Source organism: Etheostoma cragini, chromosome 24 (assembly GCF_013103735.1).
Source record: "Etheostoma cragini isolate CJK2018 chromosome 24, CSU_Ecrag_1.0, whole genome shotgun sequence".
Classification (NCBI taxonomy): Eukaryota; Metazoa; Chordata; class Actinopteri; order Perciformes; family Percidae; genus Etheostoma; species Etheostoma cragini.
Window position 1 is genome coordinate 7,144,829 of NC_048430.1, and position 23,487 is coordinate 7,168,315.

At 40.1% G+C, this 23,487-nt stretch overlaps 1 protein-coding gene across 1 annotated transcript in view; it reads left to right on the forward strand.

Moving 5' to 3' along the window:
- The first annotated feature begins 65 nt into the window (after positions 1-65).
- Positions 66-23,487, forward strand: part of LOC117939447 (semaphorin-5B-like) — a 30,657-nt gene continuing 7,235 nt past the window's right edge. Inside the window, exons 1-17 of the mRNA XM_034864795.1 lie at positions 66-318; positions 5,033-5,082; positions 12,269-12,457; positions 14,117-14,216; positions 14,391-14,436; positions 15,381-15,443; positions 15,560-15,658; positions 15,967-16,180; positions 16,278-16,563; positions 17,455-17,590; positions 18,309-18,516; positions 18,612-18,819; positions 19,677-19,794; positions 20,156-20,340; positions 20,640-20,783; positions 20,905-21,052; positions 22,836-23,061. Coding sequence (XP_034720686.1) covers positions 12,313-12,457; positions 14,117-14,216; positions 14,391-14,436; positions 15,381-15,443; positions 15,560-15,658; positions 15,967-16,180; positions 16,278-16,563; positions 17,455-17,590; positions 18,309-18,516; positions 18,612-18,819; positions 19,677-19,794; positions 20,156-20,340; positions 20,640-20,783; positions 20,905-21,052; positions 22,836-23,061 — 2,326 coding nt within the window. The 5' untranslated portion in view covers positions 66-318; positions 5,033-5,082; positions 12,269-12,312. The remainder of the gene's footprint in view (positions 319-5,032; positions 5,083-12,268; positions 12,458-14,116; positions 14,217-14,390; positions 14,437-15,380; positions 15,444-15,559; positions 15,659-15,966; positions 16,181-16,277; positions 16,564-17,454; positions 17,591-18,308; positions 18,517-18,611; positions 18,820-19,676; positions 19,795-20,155; positions 20,341-20,639; positions 20,784-20,904; positions 21,053-22,835; positions 23,062-23,487) is intronic.

Sequence of the window (23,487 nt, forward strand, 5' to 3'; positions counted from 1 at the left end):
CTCACTCACACACATGCGCGCGCATGTGACATATTTGACTGTTAATGCTATCATGCTTTTTACTTTCCAGACATATAAGACTCAGTCCTGTTCGGCAGATCCTATTCCCGAAGAGTTTAGTATACAATTGGTCCAGCCGGGCTCTTGACAGCACCCCTACTGGCCTGAATTAAACCCGTGACTTGCCGTTGTCAGAGCCTCAGCAGAGTCTAGACCTCTGGATAGCGGGCTGCCGCGAACCTGCACCATCTCTCTCTGAAAGCTGATAACTTAAACCAGCAGCAGGAATCCTGTGCCATGATGAATCGAGCGTGAAAGGTAAGCTCTAGATTAACATGCATTAACTTTATTTCATGAGTAAGCTTTTGGAAATATAGCCCACCTATTATCGTTTTTATTTGTTTCAATTAGCTCCGGCATTGAAAGAATTATTACCAATCTCCATTCAAAAATCATTTGTGCCTCTACAGATCAGCGCACGTCCACAAAGCAGCACTTAATTAATAACATGTATTCATATATATCAATAAACAAATCGTAACGCACGCTCTGCACTATAAAAACTTACTTCCAATATTAAATGTCAAGTTCTTGTGGTAAATTCCGCATAGCATAGAAGTTGTAATCAACCAAACAGTGCTTGAAATATGTGCCTGATATAGTGTTGCATTATGGTGGAGGACGTGTGTTGGAATTATATGCAAAGTGATTCTGCTGTATATTGAGATTAATAACATGGTTGATCATTATTCATAAACAAAAAGTACTTTTTATGGGTTATGTTCATTAAAAAAAAACATTAAAATGCCAAATTTTTGTAGAGATTGACACATATTTCTAGTTTGCAGATCTGCAGTATTAACAATTTACAGTCCATCATTCATGACACAACCAAGACTGATTATTTGTATTATATTGGGAGAAGAGCTGATCCTGATAAAAATAATATAAAGATTTCCTCCAGGATTTTGCCTTCACATTTCAAATAGCTTAATGTGTCCAATCTAAATTCTTGTCAATGTTGTGTGTAGTGGTAGGACCATTCTAAGTTGTCTGCTTAAACAGACTAAACCATCTTAGTTACTTTAGACAAAATAGTTTCACTAACAAACTTTAATTTGAAATTCTTACTGGCTTGGTTTACTATTTACTTTATTAGGTCATTTTAACTTATTACATCTATTCTAAAGACCCCTGCTGTGTCTTTGAAATTACATAATATACCATACTCAAATATGACAATTACTCTCTAATAGCTGGGGTCATGAGAACTTTTGAGCTTAAAATGCAGATTACTCTCAGCTTTGATCTAATTTAATCCACCGGGTTTCCTTTTTTTTGGTCAGCTAAGCTTTTGTTCATAAATGAACGGAAGTCAAAAGTGAAAAACATTCAGTGATGTAAAACTACGATAATCAATCAAAAGTGGTTAGCCAGCAGTCAAAGGAAGACAAGGACCAACCATGTAGGAAATATCAGATGTATTTATTTATAGTTCAAGGTTAAGGCCATTAGTAGATTCATTTTTATTTCCCGCCACTTTTTAAACATTAGTTTACAACCTGAATGGAAACAGAGCTGCTAAGCCCTCACCACATACAAGGGCTTACTGGTGCTAATCTATAACTCCCTATATGGAAGTGGCATTAAATCATTAAACTGGACGCCTGCGTGTGTTACCCACAGACCTCCACAGTTTTACATGAGGTCAGGCTGAAGGAGAAAAGAGAAAGATGGATTCGGAGAGAAAGAGCCAGTTTAGTGCTTAGAGGCTGACGGACAGGCGGCTGGGTGTTAACGTTTTCTCCACCCAGAATGCAGACTGTGAGACGGTGTGTGTGAGGGTGCTTAAACTTGTTTTATTCAGGGAAAGTTATTTGTTTTTCTCGGAAAACTCTGTAGAAAGCCACAGTCTTCCAATGTCAGTGTTTGAGATTTCTCCATTTAGCACTTTGCTTACAGGCCCATGATAGTAATTGCTTGGGAAAGGAGAGCACCCATTAAGGGATTTAAACCAACAACCTTTCAGTCATACCTGTAAGTGTCTAGGTAAAGTTTTGAGATGCTAGGTGAGAAGCTAACCCAAACCATTAGTCAAGAAATAGCTCAAAGGCTAACTGCTCCTACTTTTAATTTTTAGATTTCTATTTATACAAAAAGGTAAATAAAGAAGATGTGAATAGTAAATAAGACAGGTTTGGATGTTTTTTTTCCACATAGGATGGCGCTAGGCTAGCAGCTTCCCCCTGGCCCTGTTTAATGTCACTATAAGAAAGGCTAAGCACATCCTGGACCTACACTAATCTAGGTGACTTTGATATCTCATATTTAGCTCATAACTTTTCAACAGCCTATTTCCCAGATACATATCATCATCAAATGTCCTGGCTGCACTGCTTTTCTAACCTCTAGACTGCACTTCTACTTGTGTGTGTGTGTATGTGCGTGTGTGTGCGCGTGTGTGTGTGTGTAAGCACAGTTTTGATGCTCCAGTAGAAAGGTAAACCTCAGTGACTGCTGGGTTTTAAAAAATCAACACAGCCAGGTTTGTTTAAAACGGAGCGAGCTGAATGTTTGAAGCATTAAAAGTCAATATTTCTTTGTGACACACAGACTTGTTTCACAGTGGAGCGCTATGTGCTAGACAAGGCATCCATTGAGGGCTGTGACGTGGGGTGGTGGGGGTCGGGTCCTGGTTTTGGGGGTTAAGAGTTGTTGGGTAACCACTGTAGGCCTCTTTTGCCGCTGGTCCTGGTTTAATGGACATAACCTAATATGCTTTAAATTTAAAATTCAGCTCTACGGAGGCTGTTAGCGGCTTTCGGCAACCACTTTTTTTTCCCTTCAGTCTGACTGCTTATTATCAGTGTTACCTCTAAAAGCTCACAGAGAAAAAAGCATCATAGAATAAACAGTGGCCTCATAGCAGAACTAATGTTTTTATATTGTTCTGAGAATAAACTGATTGCTACAAATGACAAGATATTTAAAACGTACAATGCAGACGCTATTAAAATGCTCAAAGGTGCTCATAACAGCTTCTTGTCTTGATTTGAATGTGCTCGGAGGTGGACACAAAACAAATAATTTAGGCTTTTAAAAAGACGCTGGCACTTAGAGGCAATCACAGGTGGCTGAATGTGCTCTAAACCAGCACTAATACACTTTCAGAACTATACAAGGTGATATAGAAGTCATATTCACTCGTTAAGTTGACAGCTCCCCTGATGTCCGCTGTTGTCTGTAATGTTCAAACCCGGCCATCTTTCACCGATCCTGGTTTGGTTTTACTCAGCACCTCCCCTGCGTCTCACTGTGCCTGTAATCCTTCAGCCCCAGCAGTGACAGGAGGGCTGTAAAAACAGAGCCGGAGGAGGTCATCCTTAAGTCTACACAGGAACGAGCCATTCATCCTCTCAGGGGGGTTTGGTACTCGGCTGCGGTGAGGCTGAGGCTGAGAGAGATGAATGTCCTGCTCTGTAAAGGTTGGGGATGAGGCCGGGAAGTATTATTTGTCTCATATGCTCTGCTGGGAACGCGGGAAGCTAAACCATCCTGTCATTTTTCAGTGGATATGATTTATTGGTGCCATTAATTTTTGAATGGGAGGTCATCCCTTCGCCTTCTTAGATTGGCACTTCTGTAGCCAGACAGGTGTCACTGTCAACAGTACAAAAATCCCGAGTCATATTTCCTGCTTGTTGACACAGAGTATGTCCACACTAAGGCAGTACATGTGTTAAAAATTACGTTTTTTATGTTGTTGTCTAAAGATCTTTGTCCCCGACCAGGCTCACCTTTCCAAGAGCTCTCTTTTCACCGCCCATGCTAAAAAGCCCAAGTCCTTATATTCAGATATATTCACTCTTCACGATCTTTGGGTATTGAGTCTATGATAAAGTAGTCCAAAGTAAAGGTTCACTTATTACTTGAGTTTAGACTATTTTACTACAAAAAGTTGAAAGGAATTGATGCTTTGAAGATTATGAAACTCAGTCAACAGACACAGGGAGTGGATGCTTTTTTGTCATTGATGGCTCCCGTTAAGTTATACCCTGTTTAGCAGTAAAAAAAATAAATAAATCAGACTTTCTGCTGGCCATCGGGTGACTCTGTAGACCAGACGGGGTTTCTTTGTTTAGGCAGACGTAATGTTTGTCTGAGCTAATGGCATTTGTTATTGACTCTGCCTCCTCGTTCATTTGCACGTTGATGATACCGCAACTGCGCTCAACCAACAGTGAGACTTGTTTTGTATCCAAGTGATTTAAGATTGACCTCCGATCTCTTTATGCACATTGTTTTAGATACCAATGGTTAGAAGAAGTAAGCCGACAGCAGCGCAACGCTTGTTATAAGGACTCAATTAGCACTACAAACTTATTTCTGTATTAAAAAACATAAATCCACGAGAAGAATATGTGCAAGTTTTTGAGAGATAAAATGCAGTAAATTTCCATCACAATTGGTTTAGTTTTTAATGTAAAGGTAGTTAAAGGATACAAGCTGGCTGTGTGTCCAGTGCCAATAGGCTTCAATAAAACTGAATGAAAATGTCATTAATTAGCCTGAAGAGAAATTTCAAAGAGTGAGACTGCCACTACAAGCAAGGCCAGAATGTTGGGACTTGTTTCCAACAGCAAAGTCCTATTATTTTGTTAGATGAAATAGTGTCAGCAACTGGGAAGGTGCAGCAGTAGTTGAATTCAATTTAACAAGGATTGTTTTGGCAGTTGTTTCCAGTTTGGTTGATTACAACCTTAATCTGAACTAAGTTCTTAGAAAAAATCAAAGGATAACAATAAAGACACACACACACACCCACACAGGGCAGACATCCCTTTCTATTCACAGAGTTAAGTTTGCTCTGCACAAACAGGAATGCTTTGCTTCCCCCCCCCCATGTCCCCCATTACACACACCCCTTTACTCCCCCCCTTCACCCCCCTGCACACACTCTGGTCAGCGTGCCACTCTGTGTCGATGTGTAACAAGTTTTCTCTCTTTCTTGTTTCTCTCTCACCATGTCAAGGATCTGTGCCACCCGTTTGTCCTCCAGAGCAGTTTGGTGATGGTGAACAAGTAAGTTTATTTTCCTGTATTTCCCTGTGTGCAGTGTGTATTCATATGCGCGTATATATCCCATGTGGAGGTTGGCTGTTTCAGGCCAATTACTCATTCTTTTGTGTTGTTCTTTCCGTCTTTGTGTCTAAGTTGCACACTTTTTGTGGCTGTTTTTTCTCCCTGTCTTTCAGTGTGTCTTTTTCTCTCTGCAGGCTAATTTCTCCTATATTGATCTTTAACATGACGCACGACATCTCATCTCTTTCTCATCCTCAGCGTATATCAATCAATCAGTCTCTCCCTGCGGAGACTACATGTTGCATTGATAGACATGTGTTAACACTGGAGGGGTTCAGGTAATGTGTAGTGAATATTTCCTTTGTTCTGGCTAAAGCATGAGTGCTGAAATTGGCATGGTGATGGTTTGGGAGAGAATCGCAGAGGGGGGACAGAGGAAAAGCCTGGATCAATAGCCTCAGTCTGGCTTCTAAAATATTGTCTGAATGAGTGTAATTTTTTTAACCATTCAATAGATGAACAATTAGCCTTTTGTCAAGCAAGAGCCACACATTGCACTGATTGAACCCTTTGGCAGTGTTCTCGGGATACTGATGAATATTTCTACTAAAAGAAAGTACAGGCAATTTGTATGTAAAAATTACAATTATTTTGTCCTTTTCTCCCTAAATAATTGCTGGGAACAGGGCGGGAATCCCTCATAGTTGCTCAAGGCACACATCTTCAATTGTCTATTCTTTTTATGATATTTGAATGGAAAGTGAGGTTTGATCCGTTATTGTAAAATACTAGTCATACCTGGCATCCCGGAGATGATAAAACATAAACATATAATTTGACTTCCATTTACAAGATCTCCTTAAGGGGTGGACTGTATTTTAGAGACACTGGGTAAATGGTATTAAATCCTAAACCATAGCTTTGCATCATAATACCTTTGTGAAGGTGATTATGGTACATTGTTTAAAGATTGTCAGATGTTAAACTCATTAGCCTTGTGAACTATCTTGCACTTTCTTTCCTTTTCTTGAGCTTTGAACCTCATCTCATGGTCCTCCTCAGTGGATGGAGTTTGCTCAGTTGACATCACATGACCTAAACATGGAGCATCAGTCATGTGATAGGTGGTTGCACTGGGCTGTAAATGGTTAGACAAAAAGATGGCAAAGAGTATCTTACTATTAATAAAACTGTTGGTGTGGATTTAATTGTATGTTACATTTTTGAGGCTGCAATTCTCAGTCTGGACTGTACTGTACTGTACTTGTACTGTAAGCAAGTTTTTTTTTTCTGTGTGCCTCTCAGTCCAATCATATGCACGAACTTATCTTGTTTACCTGCACTGGAGATAGTGAGATGGTGGAAGCAGTTTCTTTCACCTTGGTGTAGTTCTAGAGGATTTTATTGCGTCTGCATAGCGCCTTATTCATTTATTACAACTATTTTCCCTTTTAGGCAAATACATCCTCTCACTCAGAATTTGTCTTTGCATTTTATGTCTTGTGATTACTTAAAGCTGCATTAATCTCTTTGAACACTTAATCTGTTTGAACACTGTTTGAACACGCTAAACCCAACAAGCTAAGCTAATTGCAGGTACATTTTATTTATGTAGCCCAGATGTGCTTCCCCAACTGTGTCTCTTTCTGCTGTTTGGTGCTGAGCAGGTAGATGAAAGGAGTGGTTGGGCATACCTGTAATTTTTACTCTAATGACTTTTCTTCAAAGTGGGAAAAGAATGGAGCATTTTCAGAGAATGCAGAAAGTATGCATCTTATACACGCTAGTGGTGTTTTTTTTTCAGAAATCAAAAGAAATGGAGTTCATGATAAGAGCGCAGACGGAGACAGAGATGAGAGAAGGGAGATAGGTAGAGAGGGATCAGTGCAGCTGTGTGCCTCTTTAGGATTCCTGCTCTCTACCTCCTCTAGCCGGGGCCAAACCGGCATCATTAGGTTTGGCAATTTACCCGAGTAGCCATTGTGGCGCAGCCATGGCACGTTAGTGTGTCTTTTAACTGTGGCTAAACTCAGTCTATTCACTTGTAAAAGAGAGCGGCCATTGGCAGATAGTTGGCAGGTTGCACAGAGAGGCCATTCACCCCGGTAGGAAGGAGCTGAGAACACTGCCTCGGAAATGGTCCTCTCTGAATATTTTGATAGAAAGACTTTGGATGCCCTCTCAGTGTCTGTTTGCTCCAACTGAACTGACTTCCTTGATAATTCATATTATTACTTTATTAGGTGAGTCCTACTGTTGAGTAGGAGCTGCCACTGCAACAGTCAGAGAGATTTTTCCAGATTTGCTTTTGGTAGCAGCTGTTGTTTTGTGAGCCCTCCATGTTTAAGGAGGAATTTGGGGTTTGGAATCCCAGGTTCTTTGGTGTAGGGAAGGGGGGAATGGGGAGGGGGAGGGGGGGGGGGATTCATTGTTTCTTTTGGTGATATTTGGATGAAGTCCAAGTACAAGATTTTAGACAAGAGGCTGATATACAAAGGTCAAATGCTGGACTCCAACCTTTTATTTTTGATGCCATGGAGGAACAAATTACGGGGCTTTTGAATAAGGAAATAATTACTTGTAATTCATTTCCCTGTCATATATCACCTCAGTAAAAAGGATTTGTCAAGATTTTAATGAAGCCCACTTAACATGTACACCCAGCACGCTCATTTTGTAGCCTGTAATCCTGGTGGAAGTTTTGTTAAGCACGTCAAGGTTTTTCGTGTGGATCTTTTGTTGTCAGATCACAATATGATTCCCTGTAATAGCTGTTTTTTAAGAAATGACGAAAGAGGTTTTACTCATCCTGCCAGAATAAGAAACCGCACCTTCACAGTGTCAGTATGGCACATTCAAACTCAGTAAGCTTAGTGGTCAGATTGCCACAGAAGAAGTTCATCCACACTTTTCTCCCCACTCCTTCGAATCAACTCATTCATATATAAGCAATGGGTCGAAGGTATCCAACTGACACACACCGTGGGAGGGCCTCCTGAAAAGACTGAAATGTCTGAAGACAAAGCCAAGAGTGCTTGAATAGAAAGTTCTTTAAAAAAAGAAGAGAGGCTCACAAAAAAATTCAAGTTCCATGTTACTTTAATTTCATTAGCATGCTTGAAAAATCTTAAAATGAGTCTCAAGCTTGCGGACACCCAGGAGATTAAAAAAATCTTTCTTCTAACTCTACGGTCCAATAACTGGCTACACATCAACTTATAAAAGAAAAATGGAGAGTTTGCCAAAAAAAAAACTGCAGTGTTGTACAACTGTTATAAAGTGCTCCAGGAACACTACTACACTGTCCAAACATGTGTCACAGCATTCTCACCGGCGACTCTGAAGGCTGCAGCTAGTTCTGCTAACCTTTGTAGCATTGGTGTAAGGGTCGTGAGATGACCGGCCAGTGAAATTCTTTGGATTCATTGCTTTTTGCTCATGAATCACTGGGTAATTTCACATCTTCAGGCACCTGAAAAACAATTTCAATAAATCAATCTGAGAAAGAAAATCACCCTTTGGTTAAACTGACCATCACCTATAGATATATGCATCAGGTGACAAGAGGTCACAAGTAAACTCTTTTTAAAGTGTCAAATAACAACAAGTCAAAAAAGTTAAGAACCACTGATTAAAAGGGTGGATGCCATTCTGATGTGTATTGTAAGATCAGTATGAGTTAGGTTATAGTCTGAATTGTGATTACAATTTAATAAACCCTATATTTGTGGAGAGAGTGCTGATTAATAGATACGAATAGTTGAAATAGTTTTACCTTTTTACCATACAGGGCTTGTATATGTTTATAATTGAAGATACTGTAACAAGTTTAGTGCTGGAAATACAAATGTCAAAGTGAAATAAGAGGGCAGGTGAATTATCTATCTCTGGGCATAGGTTTTTGAGATAATTGTAAAATTAATTTTATTCTTTGAGAGGAATAACAGGTAGATACAGAGCTGCTAACGATGCTATAAGATGTACATTAGTCATGTTTTTTTAAATCATAATTTTACATTTACTTCCTCTCTGTGTGGATCACATGTTCACTCCGTGTTCCTGTGGTTTTCCTCCCACAGTCCAAACACACACGGGTCACATGAATTGGAGACTGTATTTCTAATCTTCTCAAAGGTTGTTAAGGCTTTATGGTGTTTTTCCAACACGGGCAGCTACGTAAATGAATGAATTGCTCGGAAAATCATGGCTCCAGAAAAAAACAAAAACAGGCATGAATGTTTGCCCGCCATTACTTCCTTCTTGTCCAACACTGGTTTCCTTCCAAATCTAAAATATTTTGACTGTGTTCTGGCTGATTCGACTCATTGAGGACACATCAAGCCACATTTGGAAACAGGAAATAACCTCTCAGTCAACTTCATATCACCTGTACTCTAGTGCTGACATCACAGGCAAGCTGCTGAGCTCTTTTTTCAAGATGTCTTTACCGAACAAGCAGCCCCTTGGGGTTATTGTAATAATGTCTGTCCTCTCTCATTATAAATAAAGGTCAAAGCACCATAACGCAGTAAAAACTTCCAGAAGACGATCCGGTGGATGGTGGGACATACACTGTGTCTCAAGTGTCTGACTTTAACACAGTAGACTGCTGTTAGCATACTGTCTCCTACCAACAGTCAATGGTGGTTTCTTTTAACTAGGGATGGACTGATACTGGTTTTTCAAGAACGATTCAGATTAATAGTAGTTATAATAACCAATAACCAATATTTGGAACCAATATGTAATGACAGGGAAAATTAAAATCTTTAAATTAAAATTAAGATTTTTAGTGTTACAAACTCCAACACAAAACCTTGTTTAAATGGTTTAAGCAGTTATTTAATAAATTAGAAACTTTCAACATAATCCACAGTAAAAGATAGTCATGTAGTGTTGTGGGCGGGACATTAAGTCAGACTCAGTGGTGACCGAGGGACAGAGCTGTAGCGGAGCCAGTGTAGTGGAGCTCATTTTAATACATTAAATATATCAGTTATCAGGCAAATAAAACGCTGATACAGATAATCTGCAAACTGCCAAAAACGGCCCGATAATCGGCAAGGGCCGATAATCGATCTATCCCTACTTTTAATCATGACTACGATCTTTCTCTAAGCTTAACAGTGTACTTTAAATTGAGCAAACCTTAACAGCGGTAGTGATCTGAAGTTACTCATGGCGGTCCTTTGGAACCTTTTCTGTTATTTAGGTGTGAGGACATAAAAAATTAATAAACATGCAGTCTAAGTAAGGCTGTTTGCAGTGTGAGAATTGGAATTCAAACATTTCCTACTGCCCTTGAAGAATCTGACTGACGTGTGCTGCTGCTCCCCCTCATTGCACTGAATAGACAAGTCCCAGAACACTAGGCTTCTCACTGGCCGGCCTTTGCACGGTGAGAGGAGCATGGCCACATAACAAAAGCAGGGCCAGCGGTGAAGGCTCTGCTCCTGTCGCTTCATTAAGCAACAATGTTAGACCCAGCAGGTTAAAAAACTTCTGCTTCCACACACATTCAGTCCTCCTGGGGAGCAGTAGTCAGGCAGACATTCACTGCCTCTTTTCCCCCGAGCACGTAGCAGCTGCAGTGAAGCTGGTCTAAGGGTTAAAGGAGAGTGGGAGAAGCTTAACAAATCTGCTGAACTGTAGCTTAGAAGAACTGGTCTTTTTTGCAATAAATGTGAGTAAATTGTTGGAAGATGATGCCATTTGGAACTAGTTTTTCCTTAAATTTGACATTATAGTCAACAACATGGCTTTGACTGACATGAAGACTTTATTTAAAAAAAAAAAAAAAAAATGTAATTAGTAAAACAAGGTTTTACCGTGGTACAGATGGTTGCATTTATGATTTTAGCCATGGGCAATTTAAAATAGAATCAATATTGATGCAGCCGAATCAGGGATATTGTCTTTTTTATGCCACATATTCTTCTTCCTTGTAAAATTCCTGGTGCATAAATCACCCACAATGCAACTCGAGCACCAACAATTGGGTCAAACATTCAGGTATGTTAAGATAGTAGCAACTAATCTAGCCACGATCCGCTAATCTCAAACAGAGTGGTCCATACAGTAGGTTTGGTAAACTCACTTTCTAGCTGTACACCGTTAAAACATTTTCATTTTCAGATGGGAAGTACCACCTAAAAGTAAACAGACTTTAATCTTTGCAAAAGTTCCTCTTTAAACTTAAAACAGGAAATTTCAGCTGCTTTAATATTTAGATTTCTGATTTCTGTTTCTTTAGACTTTCTACAATTTACTAAGCATGCACACAGCAATGTTTTCCTTCCCGGGTAAAAAAAAAAAAATCCAGCTGTGTGCATGTCGTACTTAATAACTGTGAAGTTGGTATTGTCCTTTTGACCTGGATGTCCGTTTGTTCACACAGTGCTGACAAAAAAAGCTCCATTTGCTGTATTTTACCTGTTGTCCTCATTGTTGGAGATACAGTATTTGGCATCCCTGAGGGAAGTTCTCAGACTGCTTTCTTCGCTGCAGGTTGTTTGACATCATGGCTGAATGTTGAGGAGTAAGTCGTATAAGTCCACAGAGGTCCACAGGTGCTGCCATTCGTGCAAACATAGCATACAGTCTAAATTATCAGCTAATTCTTTTAGCACTGTTGTGCCATTTTGAGACACTCAGATCATCAATCAAATCATCATCTTTGAGCAGACTTGATTTACGCAAATGGATTTTGAAGTTGACACAAAGACCCTTCATGTGGCTCACAGTTAAAAGTTCACTCCCCCTGTTTGGCGCTGGGCCCAGACTCGTCTTTGAAAAGGTCTTCTCAGTCTTAAAGCTCTCCTGTTGATGGCACCCTCGGTTTGAGAGTCGGCATTAGAGGGTTTGACGGCTCTGGCCTTTTGAAATGAATTAGCCATGACCAAGTCCTGCCGACACTGAGGGGCTGGACACCCAGAGCAGACAGACAGAGACAGCAGAAGGCTGCAGCCGCTGGGCTGGGGGGGTTGGGGCAAAAATGATTTAGATGGATGGACAGCCACACAGAGAGCAAGTCAGTGTCAAGTACTGTTTAATAGTAATGGATTTTCATAATCTAATACAGAGAGAAAGTTTAGATTGTAAATATCGTTCACTAGACTGATTTGTTTTTGTCCTTGGTGTTTGATTCTTGCTGGTCATGTTCTTACATTTTCCTCCATTCCAACAGGTGTTTCCTGAGGACCTGATTGAAGACTGGATGTGGTTGTAACTATGGTTACGTCAGGGTTGGGGGCATGGGCCCTCTCCCCCTGTGGCCTCGTGCTGGTCATCTGTTTGTCTGTGTGTCTGTCCCAACAGCCTCACATCAAACCAGCAGAGTGTCTTAGAAAGGAACATCCTGTTGTCTCTTACCAAGGTGAGCGCATCAGTACAAGCTTTTCTTTCAGCTATTAGAGACATTTCCATGTTTGTCTCTAAACTTCAGGTCGCTAAGTCAAAAATCTCATTCCCGATTGGTTCACAAAGCCTACTATGGATTTATGAAAGGGGGTACTCATGTCTACATTTATAAGGCGTTAATGTGGCCTCACATCCACTGCAGTTATTGGATTAAAAGACAATCTTTGGTTATGGCGTAATCTTCAACTACCTTTGTGTTAGAGCAACAGATGCTGAAACCAGCTGATTTTTGCTTAGTTGGTCTGGAAGTTGATTTATCCTAACCCAACTATACAATATGTAAAGTATATAAATTAGTTGCAGCATCATTTGAAATAATGAGCTCGTAAACAATGTCAGGGAAAACAGGAGAGACCCTGATTATATCTGATTTGTTGAACCTCATACATACATTTGTGATTTGAAGATAAAATTGAGCTTGTGAAAGGTCTGGTTGGATCATAAAAACTTTCTGACAACGTCGTATTGTATTGTTACACATAGTATACGCATTAAAAACACCAGTCAACATAACAGGGAAAAGAAACAATTTAATTAGCGCTGCTACAAGTGCTGGTTACAGGTAGGTGTCAAATGAATGGTTTGTGTTCATGTTGTATTGTTACTATCTGAACGCTGTTCAAAGTGGAACGGAGACCAGACAAGAATTTTGGTTCACTTTTGTTTGAAATAACCGTCTTCATAAAGAAGTTGCTTTCGAGATGTTGCTTTACGTTTTTAAATTAAATTAATAAAGAAGTATTTGCAAAACACGAGGCCTGGGTTTATTTTAGATATAATATATGTATTTTGAAACTATTGTTGGACATTTTAACATACATAAAGAGTATCACATGTCTACAGTATGGCCTCATTACATGTTCTTCTTCATCTGTCTTACCAGCTGTGAATGGGCCTTTGATGATATTATTTTGACAGGATGTCAGCTTCCATTCAGCTCAAAGTGTCCGACTGGCAAACCGGGATGTTATTGTCTTAGATACATTTATCCCACAAGCTAGGCGGTTTAAAAAAAGGAACCCGCATTCATTTAGACACCAGTAATTTGCTCTTAAACACGGTTGGAAGGGTATGTTTGTTGCAAGTGCATGTTTCGTGCTTTACAAGGTAAAAAGATTACATTTCAACAGCAACTCAATTAAATTAAAGCCAGGCAAACACAAGTACAGAGCATGAAATCAAATGAAATGTTTCACAATAAAATAAGGGAGTCAAACTAAGGACATTGTTTTTTTTTAAATTATAATTGAAATTTTTAATTTGATTTAAAATCAAATTAAAAAAAATCATTCCAGCCTTCATTTTGTTTTTAGAACAAAGGGCTCATTAGGCCAGAGGAACTGCCACTAACAAATATCATGAAGCGTTGGCCTAAGCCTCCATTCTGGCATCAGGTTGAAAGGCTCATGGGAGGTTGTGGAGCTGTCACACTGCGGGATCAGTTGATTCACTGGAGAGAAATGTGACACATCAGTAAAAACACTGAGGGCTTATCTGAGGCTGAGAGCTAGGTACCATTTGGTGGAGAAGGGTTCCCACGCACTTCATATTATGGCTCTGTGCTACTTTTTCCCTCTTAAATCTCACCTCATCCTGTTGTTCTTTCTCTCTCCAGCATTGAGGCCAGGGATGTCAGAATTCTCTCATCCAGGAGTGAAGGATTTCTCCCAGCTGGCACTGGACCTGAGCAGAAACCAGCTCATTGTGGGAGCAAGGTGACAAATAACTATCACTCAAAGCAGACAACATTCAAACAGCTTCAAGTCAACATACAGTATGTTGCCATTATACATTGTTGTAGGAATGAAATAATTACTAGTTTATTATACCCTCTGCAGTGTGTGTAGTTCTGCTACTCTTCCTCTTAACATAAAAAATCTTTTTTGTAGAAACTTCCTCTTCAGACTGACGTTAAGCAACGCCTCGCTTATACAGGTAATGACCTTTTTAACATAAATGTACAATTGAAAAAGAAATCTGCTTTTACTTGTTTTTGTACTTCAACATATTTTTTGCTGAAGGGAATAATAGTTCATGATTTTGGGAAATTTGCATATTTGCTGACTTGCTGAGAGTTAGATGAGAAGATCAATGTCTGTACATTAAATATGTAGCTGGAGCCAGCAGCTGGTTAGCTTAGCTTTGCATAAAGACTGGAAGCAGGGAGCCAAATCTGCTTCATAATAAATGTTACATCCGAAGTGTAAAAAGCACACGTTGTGGTTTTTTGTTGGGTTGTCTGTTAGAGCATCTTTTTGCTGAAAACAGTGACTTCTTTTAGTCAACCCTTGGTTTTTTACAGATTAAACACACTATTGCATGTTAACTAGTGTATTCTCATTGTTCTCAGTGTTTTTCCTAAAATGTTGAACTATTCCTTTAAATTTTGCATGGCTGTTCTATGTGTGTTTCTGATTTACTTGTTACATGTTGTGTGTAATGGTGCCACCTAAACTCCTGTCGGTGCACTGTAAGAAAAGATAAACCATATCTACTCAATGAAAATGAGGCAACAGATTACAAGCAAAATATTAATTACATTTCACAAGGTTTGGTCTTGAGTAAATATTAATTAAATGACACCCTTAATAGTTGAATTTGAATAGAAAACAGTACAGAATCAATTATAACCTAAACAAAAATTGAGTTGATTTAAAAAAGATAAACTCCCTAATATTAAAATAGTGCTAATACGAATGAATTTAATTCTACACATCTATGATATATAATTGAGTAATAATAATCTACATTAATCTGCATATTGATTTGAATTGAATCAATCCAATGAATTCAATCTAAATATTAGTCTTTCTTAGGAATAACTACTGAGATGCTGTAAATGTTAATTTAATTGTAAAATTCTTTTTTGTGTTCCCCAGGCGACCGAATGGGCACCCGATGAAGACACAAAACGCTCATGTCAGAGCAAGGGGAAGTCTGAGGTAGCGTGTTGTGTCATAAGTCTTTGTTCGCTTTATTGATAATGTTGTCAACTAACATGACTGTTTAGGTTTTCTTAACGACCAACCAAACTGAGTTGCGGAGTGTTTGTCTGCAGGAGGAGTGTCAAAACTACATCCGGGTTTTGTTGATAAGTGGGACGACACTCTTCACGTGTGGGACCAATGCTTTCACCCCAGTCTGCGTAACCAGGCAGGTTGGTATATCATGAGATGTGATGCGAGATCCGGTTTGAGCCATGGGGATTATCCACCATCAAAATTAATCAAAAAGGAATACTACTTATAACCTATTCATCACAGAATCTCAAGAAAATTTAAAGTCTCTGCAAGTTAATTTGTGCAACATTTGTGCCTTTTTTTTGCAATGTATTCTCATAAATAATTGTCCATGTTGTCTTCATGATCCAGTGCAATCTGAATACTGAAATAGAAGCAGCAGATTCTCTATTAATAATTTTTTTGGTGAATTCACTTGTGTTTACACCTGTACACTTCCTGTTAGATTGGTAACATCAGTCAGGTGTTGGACACAGTAAACGGTGTTGCCAGATGTCCCTATGACCCACGCCACAACTCCACCGCCATGGTAACAGAGAGGGGCGAGTTGTATGCTGCTACGGTGATTGACTTCTCAGGACGTGACCCCGTCATCTACAGGAGCCTGGGCAACATGCTGCCACTGCGCACCGCTCAGTACAACTCCAAATGGCTCAACGGTGAGCAAAGCACCACACTGACCTGTAATGTCCCATGTCTCTGTTTGTGGGTATCATATAATATTCCATATTTTTTCTCTCCTCCTCATGTGTTTAGAGCCTCATTTTGTGTCTGTTTATGAGATTGGTCGGTTTGCCTACTTCTTCCTGAGAGAAACAGCAGTTGAAAACGATTGTGGGAAGATAGTGTTCTCTCGCGTGGCCCGGGTCTGTAAGAACGATATGGGTGGACGTTTCCTTTTGGAGGACACCTGGACGACCTTTATGAAGGCCCGTCTCAACTGCTCACGCTCAGGAGAAATCCCCTTTTACTACAACGAGCTGCAGAGCACCTTTTACTTACCAGAGCAGGACCTGATCTATGGTATCTTTACCACTAATGTGTGAGTAATTTTCATTAATTACACTCTCTCTATGTAGACTGGAGTTTAAAGTTGCTGAACAACCACACGGGTGTTTTCAGTTAATCTGGCTGATTGGCCCTCTTCCCAGGATTGTGTGGGTGTATCGAGACTGATTAATTGACATCTCGTTGAGCCTTTCGTTAGCTTCGTTGCGCCTGTTAAGGCAGGAAAAATCTGCTTTATCGTTCTCATTGGTAGAAAAGATTTGTGACCTAAAACAAACCCATCTAAGCTCCACATTGGCTTATTCAACCCACATTCAGGCTACGTTTACAGGCTATTTTTTTAAACTTTCATTTTAAGATCTCCATTTTCAAAAATAAAATCAAGCACACCTGTCAGTTTTCACACCTGTCAGGGGCAGTGTAATAATAATACACTAATACATACATATCTGATCCTTTTAGTACTAAAACTTGCTTCTAGGACCAGTTACCTGTAAGTGTGTTACCATTCCATACGTTTCCATTACATTCCTTTTTTTAAAAGACCCACTTTCACAATATTACTTCGGCATAACTATATAAGTAATTTGAACAAACTACTTTGTATACAGAGTGGCCCATTTTACAGTTTTTAGTTATTACATGTTATATAACTGGAGTTTATACAGCCTGCTGTTGTGTGGTTTAATCTTTAACAAGGCGTCTTATATCAGTAAGCAGTATATTTGATCATGTGTTGTTGTTTTTAAAGAACAAGTAAGTCGCAATTGCGCTCAGGTTTTTTAAAATGTTTTGCATGTCAACGTGTATTTCATCTTCATGTTTGTTATAACTGAGATAATAAGATATTCTCTTTCTTCAATCTTGTTTTCTTTCTCACTGGCTTCCTGAGATCTGACAATGATCAAATCCTCCTCCTTTTTAGGAACAGTATATCAGCTTCTGCTGTCTGTGCCTTCAATCTGAGCTCCATCACCCAGGCCTTCAATGGACCCTTTCGCTGCCAAGAGAACCCCCGCACTGCCTGGCTCTCCACCCCTAACCCCATACCCAATTTTCAGGTAACTCACATATATAAGCAAACTGGATGGACTTAAATGTGCTTAAGTTTTGTCCTTTTTATAATTTTCCAGCCTTTCCTTCAAGGCATTTTTTTAAAGACTGGTTCTCATTTCATCTTGGTGTGCTGAGGATAAAGATAGCTTATTGCAGTATAGCACAAAGAAAATTCTCGCTCAGCTCCCTCAAATATAATTCCACCAATAAATGCTTGGCAAGTTTCCCGACCCAAACAAAATGCAACCCAAATTGAGCTGTAGGGACCTTGTAGTGACATTTCAGTTTATGTAATCTCTGCATTTCATATGTTATAGTTTTGTTATTTTTAATTTCAAAATTTGCATTTATTAAACATATATTTGTGCTGTTAGTAATGGCCTTCTGCAGCTCATAATATAATATTATTAATATTTTTCATGGAAAAAACAGAAAAGAACCAGAAACTATGAACATTCATGAAAGCTCTGTTGCAAAACAAAGGACCTCATACCAACACAATTTATTCAAATGTAGCCATTAATGTTCTAAGTTACACCAGTGTTTGACAAGTCTAATGACCACCATTACACAGGTCTGTTAACAGCTCGTGCCCTCAGGTTGAAGGTATGCTAAAATTAGTGAGTGTTAAAGAGTGTTTTGCTGATAAGAAAAGCCGCTGCTGCAGATTCAGAAACATCAGCCACCAACCTACGTTCTTAATAAGCAACACTAATCCCTCAGTGTGGCACACTGGAAGAGGGAGGCCCCGGTGGGAACCTTACAGAGCGCAGCCTCCAGGATGCCCAGCGACTCTTCCTCATGAATGATGTGGTCCAACCAATCACCATCAACCCTCTGCTGACCCAGGACAACCTGCGCTTCTCCAAGCTGGTGGTGGACATTGTCCAGGGCCGAGACACACTCTACCATGTCATGTACATCGGCACCGGTGAGCGAGTTAGCTGTGGCAACAGCAACAAAATTGTAGTGCTGTAGATCCTTTTCATCCCAGAACTTCTCTCCTTATTCATCTTGTCCAATCAGAATACGGCACCATCCTAAAGGCTCTCTCCACAACAAACAAAAGCCTTCAAGGCTGCTACCTGGAGGAGCTCAGGCTCCTTCCTCAAGGGCACATCGGACCAATCAAGAGCCTCCAAATCCTCCACAGTGACAGATCTTTGATTGTTGGGCTTGATGACAGGCTGGTGAAGATCCCGTTGGAGCGCTGCTCCAGCCACCCAACTGAACGGTACGATCCAATAGACCATCAAAACTGCAGAATCAAACATAATGTCAGCTTCCAGACCGTTTTTCTGAAAAAGAAGTTGCTTTCAGATAATAATAAGCCAATTTATAGACTTTTAGTCTCATTTGATAATTGATCAGAATAGGAAACAAAAGGATTGACAAAAAATGACAGATATAACAACATAGATATGATATAATTTAAATATTTAAAGCATAAAGCAAATGCAAATCCATTTTCTGCAGTGAATCGTTTAGTAAAAGTTGCAGTTGTTTAAATCTGGGAGCCGGCTCACTTTGTGGGTTTGCTGCTGCTACTGGTGGTGGTGAGTGTGTAAATTACATGTCATTTTTTAATGTATCTCAAGTTGAAGATACTTAAAAAGATTGATGAACTTTGTGCCATTAAAGAGACAAACGTGTGGGGGTTGCCAAGTCTGAAAGGCCTGCGATAAACGCTGACAAAGATGATTATGTTAAGAGCCCAGTTTATTTTCCTTGTAAAAAGCTGCTTTTGAACTGTCAGTCCATAATTTTGGCAGGATTTAGAGCGTACATTACATAAGCAGGTCTTTAATTATTTTGTAGATGCAAACAGAATATGTTGACAACCTTACAAAATATTGTATGATGTCTCAGTAGCAGTCCCTCCAGCAGCTATCCTACTTGAAACACAATACAAGTCCTTTAATACAGAGAAAACAATTATCTTAAAACATCCTGCTGACTGTACACTGTGGAAATGTGCAGACTACTAGAGTTTTTTTCATTTATGAAACAATGACGTTCTCTGTATTGCAGAGAAACTTGATAATTCCGCAACTGAAACAATTACTGACTAGTTGTCTGCACTCATATTAGTCATTGCATGGAAGCTCGGGACCCTTATTGCGGCTGGGATCACAAAGAGAAGCGCTGCACCACCATCGAGGAGAGCTCCAACATGAACCAGTGGACTCAAAACATTACTGAGTGCCCAGTAAGAGACACACACACACACTCACACACACAGAGTCTGGTGCATTGGTATTTACTGTATATATTAAAAAATTCTTTGCATTTGATTAAGAGTTAATGAGAAATGTCTAAAAAGCATTCCTTCCTCTTTGATTTCCATGAGGGTATTGACAATGGTAAAACACTTTATTGTCAGCGGTCTTAAAATCCATAATGGATTCCATATTAAATTCAATATCATTTGTACACAGCCGTTTATTAGGTAAATATATGCAATTACAGCACATTGAGCAAAGGTTTAGACCAATTTGGTGCGTTTTGCAAATGTGACTTATTCACATGAATATGGCATGGACTTTAATCCCCTTAAATCCTCTCTGAAGGTAAGGAACCTGACACAGGATGGCGGTTTTGGTCCTTGGGCGCCATGGCAACCTTGTAACCATGATGACGGCGAGGGCTCCATCAGCAGCTGTGTGTGTAGGTCCCGCTCTTGTGATGGACCTTTAGCCCAATGTGGTGGGGTTGAATGTAAAGGCGCAACTATCCAGGTGGCGAACTGTTCCAGGTACAGTCTCTTTATGCAGATATTCTAATAACAGGTCAAAGCTGGCCTAAAACATCAGATAGATAAATAGTTAAATCAATACAACCTTACTCCTCATCAGTTCATAATGGACTTATTAAGTGTTTAAAAGTGGACAAGTAGTTGTGTAGCCTGTGATGTGAAGGAGTTAATTGTTAAATATGGGGCTGTTAATCTTGAGTTGTTGTTGCCAACAAGTATTGTTGGTACTGGATACAAGGTTGAGAGTGGAGCTTTTTTGTGGCATAAAACACAAATAAATTCCTGATTCTGTTCCACAGGAATGGTGGCTGGACTCCCTGGTCCTCATGGGGCAAGTGCAGCAGCAGTTGTGGTATCGGATTTGAAGTGAGGCAGCGATCCTGCAACAACCCCTCGCCTCGCCACGGTGGTCGAATCTGTGTTGGCCAGGGTCGAGAGGAGAGGTGAGAAAAAATACATTGGCTTCAGTTGCTGCAGCAGGAGGTAGAAATGTAGTAATCTATGATAAGCACATACATATTATCACTTTGGATAGGAATGACTTTAGTGTCTCTGTGTTTCCAGGCTGTGCAATGAGAAAAAGCCCTGTCCCCTGCCTGTGTTGTGGACAGCGTGGGGCCCCTGGGCACACTGCAGTGCTGAGTGTGGAGGGGGGGTCCACTCCAGGACCAGAACCTGTGAGAATGGCAACAGCTGTCCTGGATGTTCCATGGTATGTAAGGCTTGATTATTCAAGAAATTAGGTTAAGGTGTTTAGAACCACACTAAAAAGTATATAAGTTTATTAACACAAGTAGACGTTCTGCTGTCGGATTCTATATCAGTGAAATATTTCAACCAAAAATGTATGTTATTTGCTTTAACATCAAACTGTGCAACATGCATCTCTTTTTTTTTGGCTTAATCTCAATCTACTAACCCTGCACAGAGTGTTTACGGTTTAAATGTAAATGCAAATGGACTGTTCTTATACAGCTGTTCTTTTCTAGTCTTAATAACTACTCAAAGCACTTTTACATAGTACAGGAACTATTCACCACCTGCTCGACATCAGATATACACTCACACACATTTACACTCCAATGCGGGCGTTCAGTGTCTTGCCCAGTGTCTTCTTCCTCTGCAGATAAAACATTATTTAAGTTATATTTGGAATAATAGATGCTTAAGGCTTGACTTATTAAGAGCATGATTGTGCTCAGTAAATTGTAACCAGCTAGATTATGCTTTTTTCATGACTGTTTTCTCTTCCTAATTTATAAGTCTTTTGTGCCATTTGTTGGCCTGTGGCACGGCTGCTTCATTTTACCTGCTGGTAAGAAGCTCCACAGACAAGGTGTAACACACATTGAGGTGTACATTGTCCCTTTCAATAATCCACCTCCTTCCTCACAGGCCTGATGAACAAGTAGTAGTTAGTGCTGCAAAAAGAACAGGATCCCTCACCGACTGACTGTGTGTCTGCAGCGAGGTGAAGCCTTTCATGCCTCTTCACAGCCACCAGAAGAGTTTAAGTAGTCCCATCAAACACATTAATTAGCTGCATAGTAAATTCCCTCCAAAAGAACAGAAATATTTGTGTTTTTAGTAGCATGTATTAAAGTAGCAGTGTGTCTCTGAAAACGGTTTATAAGGAATTATTGAAAGAGTAGGATCATATGGCTTTGGGAGATTTAAAAAAACAACTTTAGTAGAACAGGCCGAAGTAGCTAGATTTCATCTACTTAGTGATATTAAATCATGAATGCAAACCAACTTCCTTACCGTAACTGTGACAAATCAGGCATGACCATTATTGGTCCCAAATCCCTCACCAACACTACTCATAACATCTGCCACACAACCACCTAAAGAACATAGCTCGTCTCTGCCGCTCACTCTCTTTATCTGCTGCCTAAACCTTGATCATTGCTTTTATCACGTCCAGAATTGCCTACTGCAATAGTAGTCTTTACGGTACATCATCCAAAGTCCTGAATTAACTCCAGTACATCCAGAACTCTGCTGCTCACCCATTCATATTCCTGTGACAACAACACTCCTCTCCTCCAGAACTTCAACTGGCTTCCTATCCCACAACGGATACAGTTTAAAATCCTTCTGCTCTCTCACAAAGTCCTGCATAACCAGGCCCCATCCTTTCTCACCAACCTGTACCAGCATCACACTCCTTCCCGCAGTCTCTGCTCCTGGGATCCTAACCTCATGTCTCTACCACTCAGGACTAAGTGCCCGACCTGGGGTGACAGAGCCTTCTTCGTAGCTGCCTCCTCCCTCGGGAACTCTCTCCTCAAACACATCCGCGACTGCACCAGTCTGTCCATGTTCAAATCACAAATCAAAACTCACCATATCCGAACTGCTTTTAATGTTTGATTAATGTGTGAGGATTTTTAATGTATGATTTCTTTTTGTTTCTCTTTTTGTCTCTTTAAGTGAAATGTATTATTACTATGACATCAATGGTGATAAGCTTCCTCCATCCTATTTTCCAGGAGTACAAGGCCTGTAATCTGGAGGCCTGCCCTGAAGTGCGCCGCAACACCCCCTGGACCCCTTGGATGCCAGTCAATGTCAGTCAAGATGGGTCAAGGCAAGAGCAGAGATTCAGGTACACCTGCCGGGTGCTACTCCCCGACCCCCAGCAGCTCCAGCTGGGCAAGAAGAAGATGGAGACCCGGTTCTGTCCCAATGACGGGTCTGGAGCCTGTCAGACTGACTGTGAGTACTGGGAATGAACAGAGGACATGTAATGGAAACAGAAGCTCGACAATATTCACCCTCTCACTTCTTGCTCTGCAGTTTTAGTCACAAATCACAAATGTGGCCATGTTTCCTTCTTTTTGTCAGTTGCCAGCAGGTGTTCTTGGAACATTCATGGAAACACAGCTGCTAGACTGCATAGCCAGATACCACCTTAACCTGGGGATAATATGGCACATTTTAGATTCAAATTAGTCTTTATATTTGGAATATACCAATCTAAAAACCTGGTCTAACTCTACAGATTGATCTAATACAGTATATTGTATCTGTAAAACCTGCTGAATATAACTCCATTTGATTGGGCTTTAAAGAGTGCTGCTGGTGGCGGAGCTCCCAGTTTACCACAATAAACACAGATGGTCTCATTGAAAGCAGGATGTG